The 27,226-nt window shown below is 37.9% G+C and overlaps 1 protein-coding gene across 38 annotated transcripts in view; it reads left to right on the top strand.

Annotated features, from left to right (window-relative positions):
- Window positions 1–27,226, top strand: part of OSBPL9 (oxysterol binding protein like 9) — a 185,664-nt gene that overhangs the window by 81,234 nt on the left and 77,204 nt on the right. For all 38 annotated transcript variants that reach the window (XM_009001204.5, XM_054236220.2, XM_002750813.5 and 35 more), the window contains one exon: window positions 22,132–22,208. In XM_009001204.5, the coding sequence (XP_008999452.2) occupies window positions 22,132–22,208 (77 nt within the window). The remainder of the gene's footprint in view (window positions 1–22,131; window positions 22,209–27,226) is intronic.

Genomic DNA, 27,226 nt, shown 5'->3' on the forward strand with positions numbered 1-27,226 from the left:
CTTTTTGTAGTTTTATATATAGAAACTAGAACTAAGTTTAATGTCGTTGTCTAATGTATTTTTTTTTGGCATGATTTATTATCAGTAAGAATTACTTGGGTCAGGCATGGTGGCATATGCCTGTAATCTCAACACTATGACAGTTTGAGGCAGGAGGATTGCTCAAGCCCAGGAGTTCAAGACTGGCCTGGGCAAAAAAATGAGACCCTTTTTATAAATTACCAGGGCATGGTGGTGTGTGTCTATAATCCTAGCTTCTTGGGTGGCTGAGGTGGGAGGATCACTTGAACCTAGGAGTTGTGAGACTGCTGTGAGCTATGATTGTGCCAGTGCACACCAGCCTGAGCAACAGAGCAAGACCCTGTTTTTAAAAAATAAAAATAAACTAAAAAAAAATTTTTTTTAAGTAATGTTAAAGAATGTTTTTCTTTGGGAGGCCAAGGTGGGCAGATCACAAAGTCAAGAGATCGAGACCATCCTGGCCAACATAGTAAAACCCCATCTCTATCAAAATACACCAAAAAAATTAGCTTGGCATGGTGGCATGCACCTGTAGTTCCAGCTACTCAGGAGGCTGAGGCAGGAAAATTGCTTGAACCCAGGAGGCAGAGGTTGCAGTGAGCTGAGATCGTGCCACTGTACTCCATCCTGGTGCCTGGTGACACACAAGATTCTGTCTCAAAAAAAATGTTTTTACACTTTGTACTTAATGAATTTGATTTAACCAAAGTGATTGGTATAAATTATTGTAAATCCTAAATGTAGGGAGGACTGAATCTGTGACATTTTACTATGAATAGATTGTGTTTTATGAGATGGAGTTAAAGCTTTTGGAATGTACTTAGATTATGTCTAAGTTTATGTTGCAGTCTTGGTCTAAGACTATATGCTCTCTGAAAGAAAGGTGAAGATATTATATTAACACCTTATGCTAAATATAGAGAAAGCAGGAAGTAGCTTACTGCTAGTTCTTTGTCCTGAGCAGAAGTCCTTGGAAAGCTACTGGGGGCAAAGAGGGAAGTCTTCAGAAAGGTTGTTTATCAGGAATATTGTAAGAATGTAATACAGAAATGCCTTCACTCTACCTTATACCCTGAAGAAATATTTGCATATTCATTTTAAGTTTAAAGGGCTTCTTTACCTGCAATATGTAAGGAATAACATCTATTTTCAGAAAACTCTCTAAAGATATTATTTATAGTAACATAAATCAATCATGATAATTTCTTATAATGTAGTTCTGTTACTCTGTTAGGCCACATCTGTTTTGGCGTTGCTTGCCTTGGAAGCTGACAAAAGAATTAAGTAGCAAATTCTCTTTTTCTATAGATTTATATTTTGGGGCTTGCTTTAGTTTCTTTCCTGAATTTTCTAACAGGCATTTTTTCCCACTCTTTCTACCTTTCATTGGCTTAACCAAAAGTTGAGTGATGTATAATATTCTTCCTTTCTGAAACTCTTAATGTTGGTAATCAATGGGCAGGTATTTTTGAAGTTCTATAATTTTCCTCATGAATTGAGATTTGGCTTTAGCTCCTTATAATTACCTCCTGTCATCCTTCTTTCCCTTCTCTATGTTAAAGATATATTTTATGTTGGCTATTCCTGGAGAAGGAAAGTTAAATCAATAAATTCAATAAAACCTCTTTTAATAAGATTCTTGCAGAGGTCAGGTTTACCAAATTTCAGGATTAAATGAGCCTGAGACTCTTCAAACCCCAAATAAAATTTTGGTAACCTACCACCTCCTAATCTGATTTTCTTCCTGTGTTCTCTGTGTTATGGAACAGCACTTCCATTTACCCAATTAGCCAAATTTGAAGCCTGTTTTCCCTACGTCTGCATTCCCGCTACATCTGATGAGTTACCATGTCCTTTGGTTTTCATCTTTTCTTTATTTCGTATCAATGACATGGCCCAGATTCATACTTTCTATAGCTTTTCAAGCTTCCTTTTCTCCCATTTTCTGGATTCTCTTCTGCCAGAGCAACCTCCTTATTGACATTTGAGTGAATTCTCTAAAACCATCCTATCTCTAACATTAGTCCCATCAGTATTATATTAATGTGTCTTAAAGATTGAAAACTCAAACCCTGATTTTCCTAGATTTCAAAATTTAAAAATAATGACCTAAGATTAGACCTTCTCTGAAGCCTAAAGTTGAAATAGGAAATATTTACTGTAGGAGCTATATTTTTTAGGATATATTTACAGATAAATTTACTGAGGCTTTCCATTGACTAGGAATAATTTAACTTAGAAGTGTGTATGAACTGAAAAGAACCCATAAATCTGCATCTGGTTTTCATTGTCTGCTGATACCCAGTTGCCCAGTGTAGTGCTGACTTTGTTCCGGAGACTTACAGCATTGCCTCATATTGTCAAAGCAGAAGTTGTGGGGGAGAAACACTTTTGTAAACATTTGCCTGCGTTTTATCTGAGAGTTTGGAGATTCCAGCTAAAACTATTCATAAATTGTTGAAGGAGCAAATTGTGGCAGCTTTAATAGGATTATTAAGCAATAAATAATGATTTCTTAGGAAATCTGTTTTTAAGATTCTAAATGTAATAATGGAAACCTATACTGAATAATAAATTAGTGGATCATCGTTCTTCATTCAACAAATATTTATTGAAGACCTGTATGCCTGGCATGATTCTAGGGGCTTGGGATACATCAATATGTAAAACAAATAAAGATCTCGGCTTTTGTAGAGCTTATATTTCAGAGGCAGGAGGGAGAAATAAACATGAATACATATTTATAAACGTATACAATCATGTGTTGCTTAATAATGGGGATTTGTTCTGGGAAATGCGTCATTAGAAAATTTCATCATTGTACCAACATCACAGAATGTACTTACAGAAACCTAGATGGGATAGTGTACTATACACCTAGGCTATATGAAGTAGCCTATTATTCCTAGGCTACAACCCTGTAGAGTATTACTGCAGTAAATACTGTAGGCAGTTGTAACACAATGAAAAGTATCTGTGTATTCAAACATAGGTAAGATATAGTAAAAATATAGTATAAAAGATAAAAACTGGCATCCCTGTATGGGGCACTTACCATGAATGAAGCTTGCAGGATAAGTTGCTCTGGGTGAGTCAGTAAGTGATTGGTGAGTGAATGTGAAGGCCTTGAACATTACTGTGTACTGCTGTAGACTTTGTAAACACGGTACACTTAGGTTTTACTAGATTTATTTAAAATTTTTTTCTTTCTTTGATAATAAATTATTAACCTTAGCTTGCTGTGACTATTTTTGCTGGATAAACTTTTTAATTTGTTTAACCTCATGTCTCTTTTGTAATAACACTTAGCTTAAAATACAAATATATTGTATAGGTGTACAAAAATATTTTCTTTACATCCTTATTCTCTTAGGCTTTTTTTTATTTAAGATTTTTTAAGAATGTATTTTAAGGTTTTTTTGAAAAAACGAAGAAACAAACACACATATGAGCCTAGACCTACACAGGGTCAGGAATATTAATATCACTGTCTTCTGCCTCCACATCTTGTCCTACTATAAGGTCTTCAGAGGCAATAATAGGCATGGAGCTATCATCTGCTATGATAACAATACATGCTACTGGAATACCTCCTGAAGGACTTGCCTAAGGCTGTTTTACAGCTTTAAAAAATAAATAAATAAATAGAAAGCATACAGTCTAAAACAATAAGAAGGCCGGGTGTGCAGTGGTTTACACTTAAAATTGCAGCACTTTGTGAGGCCAGACAGGAGGACTGCTTGAGTCCACAAGTTTAAGACCAGCCTGGGCAACATAGCAAGACCCTGTATATACAAATAATTTTTAAAAATTAACCAGGCATGATAGCATGCACCTTGTATTCTCAGCTACTCAGGAGGCTGAGGTAGGAGGATCACGTGAGCCTGGGAGGTCAGGGCTGCTGCAGTGAGCTGTGATTGTGTCACTGCACTCTAACCTGGGCAACAGAGTGAGACCTTGTCGAAAATAAATAAATAATAAAGTAAAATAACGTTAAAAGAGTATAGTATAGTAAGTACATAAACCAGTCACATCTCATTTGTTATCATTATCAATCATTATGTACCACACATGATTGTACGTGCTATACTTTTATATGACTGACAGAGCAGTAGGTTTAGACCAGCATCACCACAAAGTTAGGACAGCATCAGGATGGCTATGTCACTAGGCAATAGGAATTATAGTCTTACAGGACCACTGTCAGGTATGCAAACCCTCCCTCCACCACTCCCCCTCTCCCTTCTTCCTTCTCTCCTTACCTTTCTTTCTTCCTTCCTTTCTCTTTCTTTCCTTTCTTTTTTTTTTTTTTGAAGCAGGGTCTTGCTCTGTCACTTAGGCTGAAGTGCAGTGGCATGACCATGACAAACTGCAGCCTTGATCTCCTGGGCTTAAGTGATCCCTCCTACCTTGCCCTCCCAAAGTGATGGGATTACAAGAGTGAGCCACTGCACTAGCCTGCAGTCTGTCTTTGACTGAAATGTCATTATTGCAGTGTATGCATGACTGTATATGTTAGAAGGGATAAGTACAATAGAGAAAAGAAAAAGGTAGTGCAGTATAAAAGGAATTGGGAATGCTGGGTTAGGGGGCCAAGTTTTAGTCTGTGCTGGTTAGAAGAGTTCATTGAGAAGGTAGCATTTGAAAAGATGACAAATTATCACTTGCCTTATAATTATGACTACCAATTAGTTGCTAAGAAAATGACAGGCTCTGAAAATTAAGAAAATACGGATCAGGCCAAGTGTGATGGCTCATGCCTGTAATTATACTTTGGGAAGTAGGAGGATAGGTTGAGCCCAGGAGTTCAAGACCAGCCTGGACAACATAGCAAGACCCTGTTTCTACAACAGGGTTTTTTATGAAAAAAAAAAAAAAAAAAAAAAAAATTAAACCAGCATGGCACTTGCCTGTGGTTGCAGCCACTTAAAAGGCAGGGGATCGATTGAGCCCAGGACGTCAAGGTTGCTGCGAGCCATGTTGTCACCACTGCATTCCAGCCTGGGCAACACAGTCTTTTTTTAAGACTCTGTCTTTAAAACAGAGAGAAAAAAGAAGAAAATATAGATCACCTTTCATCCCAAACCTCAGGACGAGGGAAGGGAAAAAATTGTAAACAAATTGGGACATTATAGTGTTATAGATGCTTTGATAGAAGCATATACAAGGTAAGGCACACAGATCTTTCTAATCTGATCTCACCTCTGTTCTTATTATGATAGCAGTTTATTTAAATAATGACTCACACTTTGGGAGGCTGAGGCGGGTGGATCACAAGGTCAACAGATTGAGACCATCCTGGTCAACATGGTGAAACCCTATCTCTTAAAAATACAAAAAATTAGCTGGGCATGGTGGCGCTTGCCTGTAATCCCAGCTACTCAGGTGGCTGAGACAGGAGAATTGCCTGAATGCAGGAGGTAGAGGTTGCGGTGAGCTGAGATCGTGCCATTGCACTCCAGCCTGGGTAACAAGAGCGAAACTCCATCTCAAAAAATAATAATAATAATAATGACTCAAAGTTCCTGGATATCAAAGCATGGGCTTAGATTACTTTAGACTTAATCATGTGAACTGGTCATCCTCTCTCCTCACTTCTTTTTTACCTTTTTAAAAAATACCATCTTAGGTTGAATTCATGAGCTAATTTTTAATTCTAAAAAAAAAAATACCATCTGACTACTCAACATGTCCCAACTTGTTTCTATTATAGTCAGTTATATTTTGAGCCACCTAATTATCTAAGCAGAATATTTGTATTCAGCATCCATCCTGCTATTTGTAGTGTAACTACCCACAGATACATAATGAGCAAGACACTAAAATGTGCAAGGCACTTTGCAAAATCTAGAGATACAGCAATGAATAAGGCTGACAAGCTTCTGCTTTCTAGGAGCTCACATTCTAGTGGAGGAAGAATCAAGTAAGATATCACATATATTATATGCCAGTAGTTCCCAGTTTATGGTCTGATGATCCTTGTATACTTTTTAACGTTATTTAAGGATTTTAAGGAATTTTTGTTTATGTGGATTATATTTATTAATATTTCCCAGGTTAGAAATTAAAACTGAGGGATTTTTAAAACAAACTTATTTAAAAATAGCAATAAGAAGCCCATTATACTAACATTCATGAGAAAATAATAATTTTCCCAAACAAATGGAAGAATGACATCATGTTAGATTTTTGTATTTCTCTTTCACAGAAGATAGCTGGATTCTCATTTCTGCTTATGCATTCAATTTATTATGATGTATTATTCGCACTGAAGTGTATGAACATGTAGCCTCAACAGATACATAGTTAGAAAAGGGAGAAATATTTTAATCACCTTTTTAGATAACTGTGAATATTCTTTGCTACTTCACTGAAGTTTAAGTGATAGTTACTTACAGTTTGGTTGCAGTGTGAAATCTGAAATTGTATTAGTGACATTGATACACAAAAATACTTTATCACATTAAAATCCATTGGTCTGTGTGGTACCTTGAATGGATCTCTTATGCTTTGTATGAATTTGTAACATCATGCACTGGTTTTTTGAAAATATTATTTACTGAATTATATGGATCTTCCAGATATTGACACATTTCATTTTATAACATAAAAAAATAACATTTGTTGATACTGCTCCAGACTCATCAGAAAAGGCTTCAAGTTTTCAGAATCTGTCAAAGTCATGGTGGCTGGTGAATACATGTTTTCCAAAATTCTAATGTTTGCCTACAGGCTTGAATTTTATAATTGTCAACAAATACTGTCAATTTTTTGAAGTGGCAGACTTCATTCATCTTCAGGGAAATGTTTGCCAAATACCCGAGAGTCAATAATTTAGTTTGTCAATTGCTCTTTGTAGTAAAAATGATATCCTATTAATAAAGAACCCATTAGTTCACAACTCAGACATTTGCACAAATGCTTTTCCTTGAGATAACCATCACACTTTAATATGTAGCACAAGTACTTTATGTGTACTTCCCATTTGTCACAGAGAATATTAAACAATATTTACTCAAGGGTCGAAATTTGATAATGTTTAATGCCTTTCTTCAAGGGCATTCTTAAAAGAAATAGGAATGTTTTATTTTTTCCTGCAAGCATGTAGTGGTGAAGAATTTAGTGACTACCAGTTCCGTTTGTTGCCATTGCCTTGATTGTTGCTCATGTGCCAGCAGTTTTACCACCATTTCTCTAACATTATCATTGCAAAGATGACAAATACAGGCTGTTTTAATATTAATACGAAAATAGTTTTGCGCTAAGGACCCCCTGATCTCATTGGATTCCTAGTGTTGTTACATATCTTATTTCCCTTGATTTTCACAGTGGAACCAGAGGTAGTTGGTGATATTAACCCCACTTGAACCCAGGTTTCCTGACCAGAGTTTCTGGCGTTCATTCTTTCTGTTTCCTACAATATCTCCAAACTGTGGAAAAGTTTATGTTGTCATTCCTTAAGAAGGACTTTGTTCAGCAAAACCAGCATGGGATGGGGTGAGTTTATTTAACAGAACTAGGGGTGTTTGATGCCTAGAGACTCCATTCTCGTCACTGCTTTTTAGGTGCCATGTCGTTGTGAAATACTAAACTTTTTTCTTTTCCTTATTCTAGAAAATAAGGATAATAACAATAATACCTATCTCATGTAATTGTTGTGAAAATTTAGTTAATGCATGTTATGTGCTTCAAACCATGCTGACACAAATTAAATGCTCTATTGATTTGGCTTTTATTATTTACAATTATAGATGGGGTTCAGGCATTCCAGCTGAGGGAACAATGTGAACAGAAGCAGGGAATTGTGTCATATGAGCAGTAAAAACAGTCTAACAGAAGTGTAGTGATTTATGGAAGAGTATGTTGGGACTTAAAACTGGGAAGGTAGATTTGGAGCCTGATTACTGCTAGACTAGAGCTCTAAACCACTGCTCCAATTTGTGTCCCTAATGTCTCAGACAATGACTGGTACATGGTGTATATATTTTTATATTGTCTGAGCATTGGAATGTTTGAATAAATTTAAGGAAGGAGAGAGCAGGTGCTTTTATCATGAGCTACATATATGGAGAAGGTGACATTTTAGCATAGCCCAGAAGAGTGAATAGAATTTTAATAAGCAATGATATTAGAGGTGTGAGACAAAGCAGCAAATGTAAGAAAATGAGAATGTTTGCTTATTCTACTTGCCAGCAGAATTTCACAAAATCCCTTGCCAACAAAATTTCACAAAGACCCTGACTCAGTGACTGAGCACAGTCCTCCAAAAAAACAAAAAGCCCTGAAGACAGTAAATAAGGTAGAACACAGTTTCCCATGTCTCTAACGTAAATCACTGCATTTTTAGAAAAGGCAAGTTCAGTGACCCTAGTTGTTGCCTCTTTCTGCACATGAGATGATGTCCAACAAGGTTAGCAATTATGGCCCATGATATATAATACCGTTACATCCAAATTTTCATCAGATTTTGCTCTAATTTAACTTCTAAGCACATACAGAACTGCCACCGTCAATAGGTAAACTGTGGTCTAAAATCCTACTTTGGAACAGGCTAACAAAAATTCTTTTTTTTTTTGAGACGGAGTCATGCTCTGTGACCAGGCTGGAGTGCAGTCGTGCAATCTCGACTCACTGCAACCTCCGCCTCCTGGGTTCAAGTGATTCTTCTGCCTCAGCCTCCTGAGTAGCTAGGACCACAGGCGCGTGCCACCATGCCCAGCTAATTTTTTTGCATATTTAGTAGAGACGAAGTTTCACTGTGTTGGCCAGGATGGTCTTGATCTCTTGACCTCATGATCTGCCTGCCTCGGCCTCCCAGAGTGCTGGGATTACAGGTGTGAGCCCAGCCCAAAAATTCTCTTAAAGACTCTGCTAGGTAACAGTCCTCAGAAAGACTTCTAAATAAAACTAACGTTAATTCTTTAAAAGCTCTCCTGTCCCTGTTTTGTTTTTTCTTAGTTGACAGAGGCTAATAGAATGGATGAAGATAGCTGAGCACTGCGGCTCATGCCTGTAATTCCAGCTACTTGGGAGGCTTAGGCAAGAGGATTCCTTGAGGCCAAGAGTTCAAGACCAGCTGAGCAACATAGCAAGACCCCACCCCACTATCTCTAAAAGAATAAATAATTAACTGGGCATAGTGGCCTTTGCCTGTGGTCCTAACTACTTGGGAGGTTGAAGCAGGAAGATCACTTGAGCCCAGGAATTTGAGGTTGTAATAAACTATGATCCTGCTGCCCCTGCTCTCCAGCCTGGGCAACAGAGTGAGAAAATAGATGGGTGAATATAATACCTCACTAAACGATATACTACCCAACTAATTTATTGTGCTTTTCAGGAGACTGTTAATTACTTGAGATCATGAATTGTTTTTATCTTTGCTCATATCCCAAACATAGTACCTCATAGGTATTGGGGTTCAGTAGCTATCTGAGCAGTGTTTCAGCAGTTAATCTTGTAAATGTGGTTTTTGTGTAATGTTTTAATTTCACAATAACTTTCAGAGAAAAGGAGGCCTTCCTGATTATAGAGGTTAATTTTTTTAATTAAATTGCAGAACAGACAAATAGCCAGTTCCTTTTGCATACAGGCAGTAATATATTCATAGCTGTTTGTGTCTTAAAGGAGAAGATATGACTTTAGGAGGACAGATTCCTAAGCAGTGGATCGGGAATGGTAAGGTATAGGAGTTCTGGAAAGTTGTCCTAAAAGCTACTTCTTGTAGTTTAGATTGTGAGAGTTACACTGGAAGAGTTAAATCTTTTGAATGACTTCATGTTCTTATTCAAATATATATAATATAGAAAATGTGATTAGATATGTAATAAATGAGCAAAGATTTTAATATCCTGAAAAATGTATTTTACATATTAGACAAATACTGTTTTCCTCTGTGCATCTTACATTGTTTCCATATAAGCCAGGCATTATAGGGAATTAGGAATTACTAGTAATCTCTTCTCTACTAATTTTCTCTGGCAAATTGTTCTCTAGATTAGTAGAACTTGTTTTCTCTGTTGGATTAATAGAACATGTGATAATAATAACATATTGATATTTTCATATATATCAGGCATTGTGGTAAATATTGTACAGATTAATGATCTCATTTAAATCTCACAATCTTATAAAGTCTAGGTACTATCACCATTCCCATAGGTAATATTGTCATCCTTAGATTACAGAAGAGAAAAGTAAAGCTTAGAGAATTTAAGTATTCATTCTGCCCAAGGTCAGCATGAATAAGGTCAAAGCTACATGTCAGACCAGGATTTGGACCCAAGAGTCAGCCCTCTTGGCCTTAACACTTTGCAGCTTAAGAGATACTAAAAAGCAATAGCTTTATGGGACATTGCGGTGGCTTACAGTAGTGTTTTCCAAACTGTGGATTGCAGTCTGTTAGTGGATTATAAAGGTCTATTTAGTGGACCCAAGTCGACATTTTTAAAAACCAAATTACAACAGAGAGAAAAGCATCAATTAAGAGCGAGCACTCTTTTATGAAATAAATGTTCCAGTTTATCTGCATATGTGTGTGTACACATATGTGCGATGTTATAAAATGTACGTTTTGGGTCATAGTCAAACAAAATTTGGAGCCCACTGTCTTAGAGGATGGAAAACAAGCTTGAAAATATAATGAATAGAAGTGGTAGATGCTAAAGAAGAAATTCTGTAGGTAAACTGAATGTACAAATAACACATCCTGGTCAACATGGTGAAACCCCGTCTCTACTAAAAATACAAAAAATTAGCTGGGCATGGTGGCGCGTGCCTGTAATCCCAGCTACTCAGGAGGCTGAGGCAGGAGAATTGCCTGAACCCAGGAGGCGGAGGTTGCGGTGAGCCGAGATCGCGCCATTGCACTCCAGCCTGGGTAACAAGAGCAAAACTCCGTCCTAAAAAAAAAAAGGCGGGGGGGAAGAAGAGTTAACTTGTCTATGTATTTGGTAAAAATACTATAGTACTCAAAATGTTTTAACTAACTCTTTAAGTTAGGGCCTTTTTGGCAGGGATTCACTCAGAGTTAGTAGAGCTTTAGTTTTATTTCTAGAGAGCTGCCTCTGCAGGTGGTTTGTGAATTGTGTATATCATTACTGTATTTTTATTTCTCATATGACCAATCTGTTATGATTGAATAATAGCCAGACATTTCTGGCGCTTCATAGACACAAAGCTCTTTTTTCTATTAGATCCTTTTAAGTAGAGGTTTATTTACTGACATGCTAGGAGAATGGGAGAAGGTGGATTAGATTAGTCAGAATAGTACTGACTCTTGAATTTTCAGCTGGAAGGGAGAATGTAGTTCACCTTCCAATTTTAAGGTGCAAAATGAATATTCATTTTCAAGACTATCATAAAACAGCACAAAAATGCGTATTTAGAAAATGCAAGTGGCTTGTTAAAGTTAATACTAGAAAAAAGTAGCAAAGCTCCATCTTCAAAAGATGTCCTGCTCCTGCTCCTATATAGTAATTTGCTCCCGTTTGCTGAGTCTGTTTTTTTATTTTTTATTTTACCCGGAATGTCTTCCCTGTCAGTGCCCCCTTCTTTTCCACATACCCCTACTTCTCTCTCTTTCTCTCTCTCTCTCTCTCTCTCACCCAGACACACACATATACTGTCACATACCTTTGCCTCTAATTTCTACTCAGTTTTAAAACTCAGCTTTAATTTCCTTGCCTCAGAAGTTTTCCCTGCATTCACCTTTACAAACACAAATCTCATTATTTATTTTGATGCTCAATTTGTCCTCAATTTGGCCAGAGGAATCCTATTTAAGCTGACTTCTGTGTTCTTTTAACATGCCCCTGTCATTCTTTAAGTGTTTCCTACTTTCTGGCACAAAAAGACATTCCAGGCTCATTTTATACCTTCTTTGTCCTAGTTCTGGAATCAACTGTTTTTCCAGGGAGTGCTGGTTTCTTCTAATGAAAATGATATTTAGAAATCAATACCTAGTGCTAGGTGTAGTTACTGCTTATGGAGTGTTATGGCTCCCAGGCCCTCTGAGAGCTAAGAAACATATGAATGTTACATAAATAGGTGTGTGTGTATGTGTCTGTGTGTGTGTGTGTATACATGTGTATATCCACGTTCATATTTTTTCCATATGTATTTATCTACATGTATACTGAAAACCATTATGAGGTCATGCTGATACTTCCAGTTACAGTCTATCACACAGAAATAATTCTGTGTTTTCCCTTAACATATTTAACTCCATTTTTCAAAAGTGATAAAAACTCTCTTTTTTGTATTTACTTATTTGATCAATCCTTCTGTATGGAATTATTTTCCAATCATCCACCTCCCTTTATAAATGTCACTATCGCTCCATTCAGCCTTGGAAATCTTGTGCCAGGCAGAGCCTGTTCACTGCAGTGTGGACCCCTTCCTTCCTTCCCTTGGGTTCTGACTCCCTATGTTGGACTTTCCCATTGTGTAGCTTGGTACAGCACTTTTAACTAAACTGCAGAGCTCATTTGAATTTTTCCTCTAATGCTCCTTTTCTTTTCCAGGATTCAATCCAGGATGCCACATTGCTTTTAATTGTAGTAGTTCTTTGTTTTTTTATCTTTCATGACCTTGACATTTTTTCTGAGTATTGGTCAGTTATTTTGTAGAATGTCCCTCATTTTGGATTTATCTGATATGTTCTCGTGATTCGATTGAAATTATATATTTTTGGCAAGAATACCACAAAAATGATGCCATTTCCTTCTCAGTGGATTGTATTGGGAGGTATAGGATGTCAATTAATCTTATTACTGGTGACGTTAACCTTGATCACCTGATTAAGATAGTGTCTACCAGATTTTTCTATTATAAAATTATTATTTATTCATTTGGGGGAGATAACTTTATTCTCTTGGGGGAGATCCTTTGAGACTATGCCAATTTCCTGTTTCTCCTCACTTTTGCCCACTGATTTTAGCCATCACTGTGCCGTCAGTGGATCTTGCCTCAAGTAATTATTGCTGTGGTGTTGGTCTAATGGTGATTTTAAATTTTTCTCAGTCCTTCTACACTTATTCATCGTAATTCTTCTAAAGGAGGAGATGTCCCATCTCTCCTATTAATTTACTTATTTAATTATTTTTATATCAATATTGGATGCATGGGTATTTATTATATTCTATGGGTTACAGTCTAGTTCTCTGTGAATTTATTTACCTAAAATCATGAGTTCATGCTGAAACCTCCAATTGTAGTTCAACATCAGAAGGTTTATTCTATCCTTCTTCCTTTCTGTATTTCTAATTTTTTTTCTCTGATAGTGAGAAACCTGGTTCTCATTATCTATAATATATTCACTTGTTTGTAGTTACAGACTTGCTAACCTGTACTCCTATGAAAATCAGATTTACTAGAGTATTGTATTTGTATGTGGTTTTCTTCCTCCTCCCTCCCTCCCTCCCTTTTCCTCCTCCTCCTCCTCCTCCTCCTTCTTCTTCTTCTTTTGCTTATTCTTTCACTACATAGTCAAAAAACTTTTTCAAAGTTACTTCATGTTTTAGTTAGTTATGGTAACAAATTACCATAGATTAAGTAACAGCAAACATTTATTTCTCATTGTTCTGGAGGCTGGAAGTTTCGATCAGGATGCCAGCATGGTCAGCTTTTGGTGAAAGCTTTCTTCCAGGTTGCACAATCAACTTCCTGTCCTTATATCCTCATGTGTTGGAAGGAGAGTGAGACAGCTCTCTGAGGTGCCTCGTTACATTAAAAAGGGTTCCACCCTCATGACCTAATTACCTCCCACAAGTCTCACCTCCGAATGCCATCACATTGAAGGTTAGGATTTCAACATAGGAATTTTGGAGTAACACAAACATTCACTCTATGGCATTGAGGTTCAATTATGTGAAACATTATGGTTCTGAGAGGCTGAATATTATACAAAAAGATATATTCGGAGTGTCACTGCCTCCTTAATTCTTACTAACCTGTTCCTATTCTACCTGGCTTCCCATCCTTTTTCACCCATGGCTTGTAAGGTGACCAATTTCTTTAGTTTTCTTTAGAATCTTTATATTTCTTTTGCACAGATAAGCAGATGCAGGTATGTTTTCTGATACCCCTTTTTTCTTATAGTGAAGGCACACTTAACTTTTTAAAAATTTGATGGTATATCTGAAAATCGCTAAAGAAATCTTCCTCATTCCTTTTTTTTCTTTTTTTAAAGATAGGGTCTCACTGCACTGTCTTGTCCAGGTTGGTCTCTCAAGTGAGCCTCCCATCTCCTGGGATTGCAGGCGTGTGCTACGGGAACTGGCTTTTATTCTTTTTGATACCTGCATAGTACTCCTTGATTTATTCAACCACTCTTTGCTGTATGAGTATTTAGGGTGTTTCCTAATATTTTAAAGTTACAAAAAAAAAAATGCCATAGTGAATAACCTTGTTCCATATGTATTTTCATGCTCTTGGATATTGATTGATTTTTTTCACATATTCAGCCAACTTTGTATTTCTAGAGTAAACCCAACTTGGATATGATATATTAATTTTTTAAGGTCATGGTTATTCATTCACTTCACATTTTATTCTTATTACATTCAGCTGGGAGAGGAAAGAGTCATGCATCAGTTTATAGATTGTGCTATTCTATTGTAATGGTTTTATAGAGGATTTTTTGCATGTCTGTTACTCTGTTAGATTTGCCTACAATTTTTCTCTAATAACAGTCTTGTCAGATTGGTATCAAAGTTATTCTGGCCTTAAAAAAGAGTTGTGGAGTGTTCACTCTTTTTCCATTCTCTAGAAGAGTTTGTATTAGAGATTGGCATTATTTTTTTTCATAAGAATTTTCTGGTGAAGGCTTCTAGGCTTGGATTTTTCTTTGCGGGATGATTTTTATTTTTTATTTATTTATTTTTTTTGAGACGGGGTCTCACTTTGTGGCCAGGCTGGAGTACAGTGGCACAATCTTGGCTCACCACAATCTCCGCCTCCCAGTTCAAGCGATTCTCTTGCTTCAGCCTCCCTAGCAGCTGGTATTACAGATGCACACCACCACACCCAGCTAATTTTTGTATTTTTAGTAGAGGCAGGGTGTCACTGTGTTGGCCAGGCTGGTCTCAAACTCCTGAGCTCAGGTGATCTGCCTGCCTCAGCCTCCCAAAGTGCTGGGATTACAGGCGTGAGCCACTGTGCCAAGCCCATTTTCAATTATTTTAATATTAGAGTGTTTCTGACCTACCAAAAGGGTACTTTCCTGTGGCCCAACCTAATAGTTATAGCTCTATCTAGGTTTTTAAATTTGTTATTGAGGTAGTTTTGGTAAATTGTATTTCTTTAAATATTTTCCACTTAGTTAAAATTTTCAGTTTTATAGTTAGGGAGTTAAGAATGTGTGCATCAGTTGTGGTGGTCTCTTTCTCATTCATGATATTAATGACCTGTGCCATCATATTTGTGTTGTCTTCCTACCTTCCTCCTCCTGCCAGTTTTGTTAGAAGCTGATCAATTTCATTAGTTATTTTAGGTAACCAGCTTAGGTTTAGTGACCTATCTATTGAATGTTTGCCCTCTATCTCATTAATTTATGTTCATTGTCATTTCCTTTTCTACTCCTTTTGAACTTCTTGTTGTTTTCATATATATATATATATATATGCAAATTTTTAAATATATTTATAAGCAAATGTATTTGCTTATATATAAGCAAAAAGGCTGAAAACAAGAAGTTGTATATATACTTGCATATATAAATTGTATATAAATGCATACTTATATAGTTGTTAAATGTATGTTTAAATGATTGTGTATAAAATGCATATGTATATATGTATATTTTTCATTTAAGGCTACAAATTTCCCTTCATGTACTACTTGAACTGTATCTGATGAATGTCAGTATGTCATATTTTCATTTATTCAGTTCTACATGTTTTCTAATTTGTAGTGCAGATATTTTTTCCTGGCCTATGGATTATTTAGAAATATATATATTTTTAAATTTCAAAACCTCTCAGTATTTTATTTTATTTTTATTTATTAATTTTTTTGGCTGCATACAGGGGACTTTATTGATGGTACATGACAAGGAGGCCCCACCCTCTTTAGGGGGTCTGGCATGGAAACTGTCAAGAAGAGATTCTCATTGTTGGGGGGTGCTGAGTACAGCAGGTATTCCCCAGAAGCTGAGATCCTCTCTTATCCTTTAGTGCTCTTGCTGGGGCTGCTGGTCTTGGGGCACTTACTCTTTGGAGGCCATATGGAACATGAGGTCCATCTCCCTGCTGCTGTAGCCAGATTCATTTTCATTGTCATTACTAGGAATTGAGCCTCATCAAGTGGTCATTGAGGGCAGTGCTGGCCCCATCATGGAAGGTAGAAGAGTGGGTCACACTTAAAGTCGGAGGAGACAACCAGGTGCTCATATAGCCCAAGATGCCCTTGAGGGGGCCCTCCAGTACCTGCTACACTACCTTAATGTCATCGTACTTGACAGGATTTTCTGGATGGTAGATCAGATCTGACACGTAGGTGGTGGGGACGTGGAAGACCATGCTAATGATCTTCCCATTCATCTTGGAGATAACCTTGCCCACAGCCTTGGCGGCCCAGTAGATGTAGGGATGATATTCTTGAGAGCCTCATGGTCGTCATGCTACAGTTTTCCAGAGGTACCATCCAGCCACGTCTTCTGGGTGTCAGTGATGGCATGGACTGTGGTCGTGAGTCCTTCCACAATGCCAGAGTTGTCATTGGATGACCTTGGATGATGGGGGTAATCAGTTAGCGGTTCAGGAGGCATTACTGACAATCTTGAGGCTGTTTTCATACTTCTCCTGGTTCATGTCCATCACAAGCATGGTGGTGTCATCAGAAAGGACAGAGATGACCCTTTTGGTACTCCCGTCTGAGCCCCAGCCTTCTCCACGGTAGTGAAGATGCTGATGGACCCAACAACATAGCACCAGTGTCACCCCCATTTGATTTTAGTGGGATCTCACTCCTGGAAGATGATAATGGGATTGCCCTTGATGACAAGCTTCCCATTCTCAGCCTTGATGATACCATGGAACTTGCCGTGGGTGGAATCATACTGGAACATGTAGACAATATAGTTGAGGTCAAAGAAAGGGTCATTGATCACAATACCCACTTTGCCAGAGTTAAAAGAAGCCCTGATGACCAGGTGCCAAATACAGCCAAATTCGTTTATTCCATCCTTCACTTTCACTGTGTTGTCTCAGTCACCATGGTGCTGCATGAGAAGAGGCGGCTGTCTGTCAAATGAGATGAGCAGAGAGCATCAAAAACCCTAGAATTTCTAATTTTTTTTTCTTTTTTACTGTTTTCTAGCTTAAATTTTCACTATGGTTAGAGAATGTATTATTTTAGTCCTTTGATACTTGTTGAGACTTGTTTTAGGGTCCAGTATTTAGTCAGTTTTTAGAAATATTCTGTGTTCTGCTTAAAAAGAACATCTGTTTTACATTTGTTGTATTCAGTGTTCTGTATATGCTCATTGAATCAAGTTTATCAGACTGTTTAAATCTTCTATATCCTTATTGTTTCACTTGCTTGGTTTATTGATTAATGAGAGTGATATAATATATGTCTCTTGTAAGCATCATATAGTTTTATAAATCTTTTTTATTTTTATTTTTTGAGATGGAGTTTTGCTCTTGTTGCCCAGGCTGGAGTGCAGTGGTGTGATTTTGGCTCACTGCACCCAACCTCTGCCTTCTGGGTTCAAGCGATTCTCCTACCTCAGCCTCCCAAGTAGCTGGAATCAAAGGCATGCATCACCACACCTGGCTAATTTTTTGTATTTTTAGTACATCTTAAAGCTTTTTTATATTAGTTAGCATATTTACTTCACTCACATTTAATTATTTATTTTTTAGGCTTAACCATTTGCCATCTTTCTTTCGGCCTTACATATTCTATTTCGTTTTTCTCCTTTCTTGTCAATTTTTGGATTATCTTTATTTTTATTTTTATTTTATTTTATTTTTTTTTTTTTGAGACAGAGTTTCGCTCTTGTTACCCAGGCTGGAGTGCAATGGCGCGATCTCGGCTCACTGCAACCTCCTCCTCCTGGGTTCAGGCAATTCTCCTGCCTCAGCCTCCTGAGCAGCTGGGATTACAGGCACGTGCCACCATGCCCAGCTAATTTTTTGTATTTTTAGTAGAGATGGGGTTTCACCATGTTGACCAGGATGGTCTCGATCTCTCATGATCCACCCGCCTCGGCCTCCCAAAGTGCTGGGATTACAGGCTTGAGCCACCGCGCCCGGCCTGGATTATCTTTATTATTGGATTTATTAATTTTAGAAGTTAAACACTTAAAAAGCTTTTCTTTTAGTGATTAGATATTATAGCATGAATCCTTCTTCCCAAACAACGTAAGAAACTTAAAACTTTTTATTCCATTTTCCCTTTTCTAATCCATATGCAATTGTTTTGTATATACAATCTATATGCAGTTTAATTTTGCATATATTTATGTAAAATCCCACCAGAGCTCTTGGTCCCAGCAGCAGCAGAGCTGAGCCAGCAGCTCCTTCCCTCCCTCCGCTGGCCACTGGCCAGCAGGATGGAACAGGCCACACTCCTTTGTCAAGGACTTACTGGATGGAGGCTTTGCCCTCACTATCTCCAAGAGGGCAGCAACATGAGTTGAGCAGGTCAAGGCACTGCTGCAGGTGCAACATGCCACTAAGCAGATCATGGTAACACAGTACAAAGGCATGGTGGGCTGCAAGATCTGCATCCCCAAGGAGCAAGGCATTTGTCCTGGAGGGGCGCCTAGCAGCACCATCTGCTGCTTCCCCATGCAAGCCCTCAACTTTGCCTTTAGGGATAAGTACAAGCAGGTCTTTCATGTACTTATACACTGTGCTTCTTCTACCTCCTGGAATTCACCAGAACCCATCTGGCTGCCAACATTGGAGAAATTGGGCACGGAGTGGGAGCTTAAAGGCCTGGCAGACTGCCTGGAGAAGATCAAGGCTGATGGGATCCAGGGCCTGTCCTAGGGCTTCAGCATCTCAGTGCAGGGCATCCATATGTACCTGGCAGCCTACCTCAGCATGTATGATACAGCCAAGAGCATGCTCCCTGACCCCAAGAACAGCGACCAGACCACATGATGAGCTGGATGATTGCCCAGGCCATGACAGTGATCCATGTATTCTCCTACCCACTCCTCACAATTCCGCCAGATGGTGATGCAGTCCAGACGCAAAGGAGCTGACATTATGTACACAGGCGCCCTTGATTGTTGGCAGAAGCTCTCCTAAGATGAAGGAGGCAAGGCCTTCTTCAAGGGTGCATGGTCAGCATCCTCAGAGGCATGGGGCCAAGACTGGTCTTGTATTATGAGCTGAAGAAAGTCACCTAAGTGTCTCTGTCTCCTCCATAGAAATGTCAACCCAGAGAATTATGTAAAATACTTAACTATTACAGATTATGGACCTTCAAGAAATTCCTGTTGTCTTTGTCCTGGCCAGAGATCATGTCTATAGAGGGCTAAGGTAGGCTCTAGAAAAGGGGCTCATTGTGATCACATTCCCCATTGGCACCTGATTCCATGTCTGGATTACTGGGGGTAGGAGAATCATGATATCATTGTGAGCCCATAGGCTGGGAAACTCCAGCTCAGACCTAGAGTCCAGATGCTTGTAGGACCTGAGTTGTGTTTAAGTATTTATTTAAATCAAAGGAATTGTGTTTCCCATTTGTACTTAAGCACTAACTCTTCTTTTGCAGTGAGTATTTATAATTATGTTCTGTGTTAGGCATGCTACTGCAAAACAAACAAACAAAAAAACAGGACACTGAGAGCCAGAAAAAACCCCACAAGGTATTATTAAATATTCTGATTGTATATAGAGAATATTAGTTTTACCCACATACTTATAATTTCTGTTGCTCTTCATTCTGTGCAGCTCGTAACAACTTCCATCAGACATTATGTCTAGAAAAGAATACTTGTTAGAATTTTATTTAATGAGCATCTGCTGATAGCAGATTCTGGTTTTGTCAGTCTGAAAATGAGTTTATTTCATCTTAATTCCTGAAGGATATATTTCAGTGAATTCTAAATTGACAGTTATTCTCTTTCAGCCATTAAATATAGTACTCTGTTGTCTTCTGGTTCTCATTGTTTCTTTTGAGAGCCTACCTGAATTAAATTGTTGTTTCTTTAAAAGTAATCTGTTCTTTGTTCTCACTAGCTGTTTTAAAGATATTTCCTATTTCTTTGGTTTGCAGGAATTTTTACTGAGATGTGCCTAACTTGTGAATTTCTTTGATTTATCTTGCTTGGGATTCCTAGGACTTTGGAATGTCTTTAATCAGTTTTGAAAAATTCTCAGCCAGATAGTGCTTCTGTGCCATGCTCTATTTTGTCTTCTTCTGGGGTTCCAATCACATGTGTGTTACACTTTATCATACTCTGTGTTGCTTACCCTTTCTTCTGTATTTTCTCTCTCTTTGACTTACTGTCCTTTGTTCTGATGGGTTCCTTCTAACTGCTCCTAGTTTTGTAATTGTCTCTTTAGTTGCACTTAATCTGCTGTTAAACTCATCTATTGAATTTTTCATTTTGATTATTGCAGTTGTCACTTTTGGAATTTATATTTGATTGTTTTATAAATCTAAGTGAAAAACAAAAAAAGAACACTAAAAAAAAAATGAAAAAAATCTATGACATTTATAAAATAATCGAACTCCTGTTGATCTGTTTCTGTTGTCTTTTGGTTCTCATTTATGTGTGGTTTTGTCTCCAAACGTGTCTCCATTTATGTGTACTTGGTTATCTTTGTTTATGTGCTAGACATTGTATTTTAAAAATTGTTTATGTAAATTTAATTTAGCAGCTAAGATGATGTTATCATCCTATAGAAAAGATTTTCATTTGCTTTTGCTAGTAGATACCTGGAGTCACAAAAATCTGGGGTCATTTAAATCAATTTTAAGCATCAAGATTTTTCTGGGCCACAGATATGACCAAGCAATTGTTTTAATTCTAGTTTATCACTAATCCCACAGAGAAGCTGTTTGGGGTCCCAGCCAGAACATGGCCTGTTTACTAGAGCTCCCATTGTTGGTGGGCCCTGGCTTCCAACTTTTGGCCTGAAAAGGCTTGTGTGGTTTATTTTATTTTTATTTATTTATTTTAAGACAGAGTCTCCCTCTGTTGCCCAGGCTGGAATGCAGTGGCACAATCTGGGCTCACTGCAGTCTCCACCTCCCGGGTTCAAACGATTCTCCTGCCTCAGCTTCCTAAGTAACTGGGATTACAGGCACCCACCACCACAGCCAGCTAATTTTTTTATTTTTAGTAGAGACGAAATTTCACCGTGTTGCCCAGGTTGGTCTTGAACTCCTGACCTCAGGTGATCCTTCCACCTCGGCCTCCCAAAGTGCTGGGATTACAGGCATGAGCCACTGTGCCTGGCAGTTTTTTTGTTTTTAAATAGACCTTATTTTTTAAAGAAGTTTTGACCTGGCATGGTGGCTCATGCCTGTAATCTCAGCACTTTCGAGACCAAGGTGGGCGGATCACTAGGTCAGGAGTTCAAGACCAGCCTGGCCAACACGGTGAAACCCTGTCTCTTAAAAAAAAAAAAAAAAGAAAAAAGTTATAGGTTCACAGCAAAATTGAACAGAAAGTAGAGTCTCACATACCCACTTCCCCCACATACTGACAAGCTTTTAAGTGCATTTTCCAGTCTGCAGTTCCTCTCCTGGAATTTGCAATGCTTCCATGAGAAAAGTGTCCCTAAATACAAGATTTATATTCTAGATTTTGGCTTGGTAATTCTTTACTACCTTGTTGGTTTGTGATACCTTCAGCCAGTTGTTTTTTAAAAATCAGTCCAGCTTTTCTAATTGTTTTCAGTGGGAAGGTTGGTCTGAACTATGTAGCCTGCTGTTATTGAACACAGTTTTTCCCTTTCTTATAAATTGTTGTAAGTAGATTGCATATCTGGAAAAGATATTAATAGATCTAGCTGAAGCTATTAAGGAAATAGTATAACTAAAAACCTTTTCTGTTAGCCATTATAGTTTTAAAATTATACTTTCAAATATAGAGATATAGAAATTAAACTTTTATTTTTAATGTATAATCTTTTATTCCAGCTCGTGATGCTGATGAGCGAGAGAAGTGGATCCATGCCTTAGAAGAAACAATTCTTCGACACACTCTTCAGCTTCAAGTAAGGGTCTTTACATGGCTTCCAGATCGTTCATTAGTTGTTGCTCTTTTCTTTTTGTCTGTTTTCTGTTTGTTTTTTTTTTTAATAACTGTGATGTGATATAATAGGAACTTACAATTTCTGAGTTGTTTATTCTTGCCTTTACAGTGTTACAATATATAGTAAAGTTATGCTCATTTATTTTCTCCTGCTTTCTGCAGGGTAAAATACTGATTTTTGTCTAGAAAAAAGACAGTGTTGAAAGTGAAATTCAGTGTTAAAATATGCCAGATTTATTTTTAAAATTTAATATCTATAATCAGTTATCAGTACAACCAAATTACATAATTATGCATGATAATAGGTAAGTGCTGAGAATTTGACCTCATTTTCTTTTTAAAGGATTTGGCTATTACCATATGTGTCAGTTAGTAGTCTTTTGCATGGTAGTGAAAGAAAACTTAACCCAAACTGATTCACAAAGAAGACAGTAAACCTGGTTAGATGTGGTTTGAACCCTAGGTAATTCATGTCATGAGGACTCAGATCTCCCAGCTCTATTTCTAGGTTCCACTTCTTTTGCATTGGCTTCATTTTCGGATAGGTTCTCCCTTGGTGGTGGTGGTGGTTGTAGCAATGTCAGCCTCACGTTTTTGGAACTGAGTCCATAGGAGGCTCTTCTTTCTAGACCTTAATAGGGTTAACAAAATTAGCGCTGATCACCTTAGCTTTGGCCTTGTGTCGAATCACAATTTCACAGTCATAGATTCTACCCTGAAGCTGGAATGTTACTGGCTTCACTAGAAACAAATTGCTGGTAGATAGAAGGTGTGTTTATCCTACCTCACCACCCGCACCAAAGTCAGAATAGGGAAAAACAGATGCTGGGTGACATGCAACTAATATTTGCTCTACTACTCTGAAGATATTCTTCTGTTTATTCTCCAGTGAAACAGCTTATATTTGTGGCACATAGGGATTTTTTTAATATTAATTTAGAAGATTTAATTGTAGAAAACAAGTTTGTTTGTTTTGTTTTTTGAGACAGAGTTTCGCTCTTGTTACCCAGGCTGGAGTGCAATGGTGCGATCTCAGTTCACCGCAACCTCCACCTCCTGGGTTCAGGCAATTCTCCTGCCTCAGCCTCCTGAGTAGCTGGGATTACAGGCACACACCACCATGCCCAGCTAATTTTTTGTAGAGACGGGGTTTCACCATGTTGACCAGGACGGTCTCGATCTCTTGACCTCGTGATCCACCCGCCTCAGCCTCCCAAAGTGCTGGGATTACAGGCTTGAGCCACCGAGCCCAGCCAAAAAACAAGTTTTATAACCCTTTCTCTCTTTGTTCTACATCAGGAATTGATTTGATTAGATGGGTGTCATAGGGTATCCTAGGCCCTGCAAAATGGTAAACCCTCCATCACTTGAAAGTGTTCAAGTAGAGGCTTAAAAAACATTGTTCAAGGATGTGGTTATTAAGGATATTACTCACTTTTAGAAATGAGTATGGAATTGAAGTAGGAAATCTATAAGCTACTCTATGAGTTATGCTTTTTAAAAGCAATTTGTAATTTCCATAGATTTCTTTTAAATTCAGGCAATTTCATAAATGACTATAGCATCATTTTAGCAAATTTGTGATACTATAAGAGGAGGATAAGCTTTGTTTGTTTGTTTGTTTGTTTGAGACAGAGTCTTACTGTCCCCTAGAAAGTAAATCTGGTTAGATGTGGTTTGTCTTGGCTCACTGCAGCCTCTACCTCCTGGGTTTAAGCAATTCTTCTGCCTCAGCTGCCACACCAGGCCTAAGAGGAGAGGATAAGTATTTTAATGATTATATTAGACTGAATGTGGCAGATGGGATTTCCCTCCCATGGTTGATTAGACTGACATTCAAGTCTTTGGCATGTTTTCACTTGCCCTTGTAGGCATTTCTGCCTCTATACCCCCACATAAACCTTCTAGAGTACTATTGCTTACTCGCTTTCCTTCAAATACATTTTTTCATTTCTGGTCTCCACATTCTTGTGTGTGATGTTCTTTCTCTGTGAAATGTCTTCCACCCTTTCCTTCAAAGCCTAGTTTAGAAAGGACCTCTTCTATGAACCCTCCCCCAATTGGCCTTTCCTTCCCCAATCCCCTAAGTTCAAAATGATCTCTTTCCTTTGAATACTATAGTATTTGCACGATTCACTAAGTCCTTATCATATTCTTCTTGTTTATCTGTTGTCAGCTGATGTTGACATCATAAATTCAGGTTTCTAACTAGATCCAATTTTGGAATTTTTAAGCTTTTGCTAAAAAGAGAGCTTGTATGTCTTTGGGAATAATGGGGAGAAAAAGATAACTTTGAGAAGTCTTAGACTTTTGATAGCTTTGATATTTAAAGTACATGTAATATGAGAGTTCTTTTTTTTTCCCCCCCTAAACTTAGTGCATAGTGAAGATAGGACATTTAGAAATGCAGAATTAATGTTCATTTTGAAGCGGGAGCAGCTGTGAACAAAAGACATCTTGGACACCGAGCTAGGAAGGAAGAGGTTTATCATGGCCTGGGAGCAAGGCAACAATTTGTCTAACAGCCAAGCTCACCTAACAAAGAGAAGCTCTGCCTTTATATAGATATACTTTAGATAATACAAATGAAAGAATCTTAGGTTCACAGCCTTAAAAATTACAAGTGAAAGGGTCTTGGGTTTACAGTTTTAGAAATCACATATGAAAGGGTCTTGATTGATGGAAGAGTGGGGAGGGGGTTTGATCTTGTTTAAGTAAAAACACTGTCTGAAGAGATTCCCCCACACCATGCCTGCTATTTACAGTAAGGTGATGTAGGAGGCACCAGTCGGCCAGCCTTTTCTTCTACTGAAATGCAGTGTGGAAGTCAAGGGGAAGTGATCCAAATGCCTGGGTCTCCTTCATCAATTTGACTGCAAAAGATTATCTTCTCAGAGGTAGCAAAGTGTGGTAAAGAACTTCACTCTAGAGCCAGAATGTCTGTGTTTGTATCCCAGAGCCACCACTTCTCTTTAACTATTAACATTCAACTTTTTCAGTGAATAGTTTCAGTGGCCTCATCTATAGAATGAAGATAATAAGAGTACCTATTTCATAGGGTTGTTTTGGTGATTAAATGAACTAATATAAACTTGCTAGAACTTGATAAACTAACGTAAGATGAAAACTGGTTGAAATAATGCCTGACTATAGTAAGAACTTGGTAAATGTTAGTTGCCATTACTAATACAACTACTATTCCTACCATTCCCTCTGCCAGTGCCTGGTATTCAGTAGCGCTCAGTAAATGTTAGTTAAGAAATAATTGAAGGAATGAATGAACAAATGGTTGATGTAGAGATTGCTTTTTCATTGTTGTTTATTGAATATTTTGAGATGTATAACATACTATCTATCTATTGGGCACTATGGGGTTGGAACTCTCTTTCACAGGGGTATAGGAGAGAAGACACAGTGATCTCAGCAACCTACCTTTAAAACATCCTAATATCTGCTGCTGTGTTAGGTTATCTTCTTTTGCTTTTATTTCTGACAGAACTCTGATGTGTATTCCCCCACCCACTTCCATTTATAGATGAGGACACTCCTACTACATAGTACTTTCCCAGTTTAACACTTGATCTCACTGTATTTATATGTCCTTGTTTTTTAATTTTGAGACAGAGTCTCACTCCTTGCCAAAGCTGGAGTGCAGTGGCACAATAACAGCTCACTGCAACCTCTGCCTCCCCTGCTCAAGTGATCCTCCCACCTCAGCCTCCTGAGTAGCTGGGACTACAGGCTGCACCACCATGCCTGGCTAATTTTTGTATTTTTTTGTAGAGATGGGGTTTTGCCATGTTGGCCAGGCTGGTCTTGAACTCCTGGGCTCAAGCCATCTACCCACCTTAGCCTCCTAGGGTGCTGAGATGATAGGCATGAGCCACCATGCCCAGCCATGTTCTCCTTTTCCATTGAACTTTATCTCTACTTTAGCCATTAAACTCCACTGCATTGGTGTCGTTACTGAGAGCTGAACCACCTGCAAAATATTAAGTTAAAGTGTTTTCTTCAACAGCAGTTTTCTTATCTTCGTCTTCCTTCTGTCACTTTACTTCTTCTGTACTTTTCTTCTCTCATTTTGGTCTGAGCTCTACTTCTCCATTTTTCCTGGCCATTTAGTACTTTCTTGTTTTGCTCGTCTCATTTCCCAATGTAGACCTTCTGGTCCACTGCTTTAACATTGCTTTTGCTAGAAGACATACAAATGGCAAGGAGGTATGAAAAGGTGTTCAACATTACTGATCATCAGAGAAATGAGGACCAAAACTACAATAAGGTATCATTTCACCCCAGTTAAAATGGCTTTTTTCCCCCCAGAAGACAGGCAATAACAAAATGCTGGTGAGGATGTGAAAGAAAGGGAACCCTCATACACTGTTGATAGGAATGTAAATTAGTATAGCCACTGTGGAGGACAGTTTGAAGGTTCTTCAAAAAAACTAAAAATAGAGCTACCATATAATCCAGCAATCCCACTGCTAGGTGTATACCCAAAAGAAAGGCAATATGTGGAAGAGATTCTTGCACACCCAGATTTATCTTAGCAATAGCCAAGATTTGGAAGCAACCCAGGTGTCCATCAGCAGATGAATGGATGAAGAAAACATGGTACATAAACACAATGAAGTTCAGCTGTGAAAAAGAATGAGCTCCTGCCATTTGCAATCCTGTCGTTGGATAAAACTGGAGGTCATTATTTTAAGTGAAATAAGCCAGGCACAAACTTCACATATTCTCACTTATTTATAGGAGCTAAAAATTAAAACAATAGAACTCATGGAGCTAGAGAATAGAATTATGATTACCAGAGGCTGGAAGGGTAGTTCGGGTAGTTCAGTGTGGGGTGAGTGGGGATGGTAAATGGGTACAAAAAAATAGAACAAATAAGATCTATTTGATAGCACAACAGGGTGACTACAGTCAACAATAATTACACATTTAAAAATAACTGAAAGAGTATACTTAGATTGTAACACA

The sequence above is a fragment of the Callithrix jacchus genome, chromosome 7 (genome assembly GCF_049354715.1).
Source record: "Callithrix jacchus isolate 240 chromosome 7, calJac240_pri, whole genome shotgun sequence".
Lineage (NCBI taxonomy): Eukaryota > Metazoa > Chordata > Mammalia > Primates > Cebidae > Callithrix > Callithrix jacchus.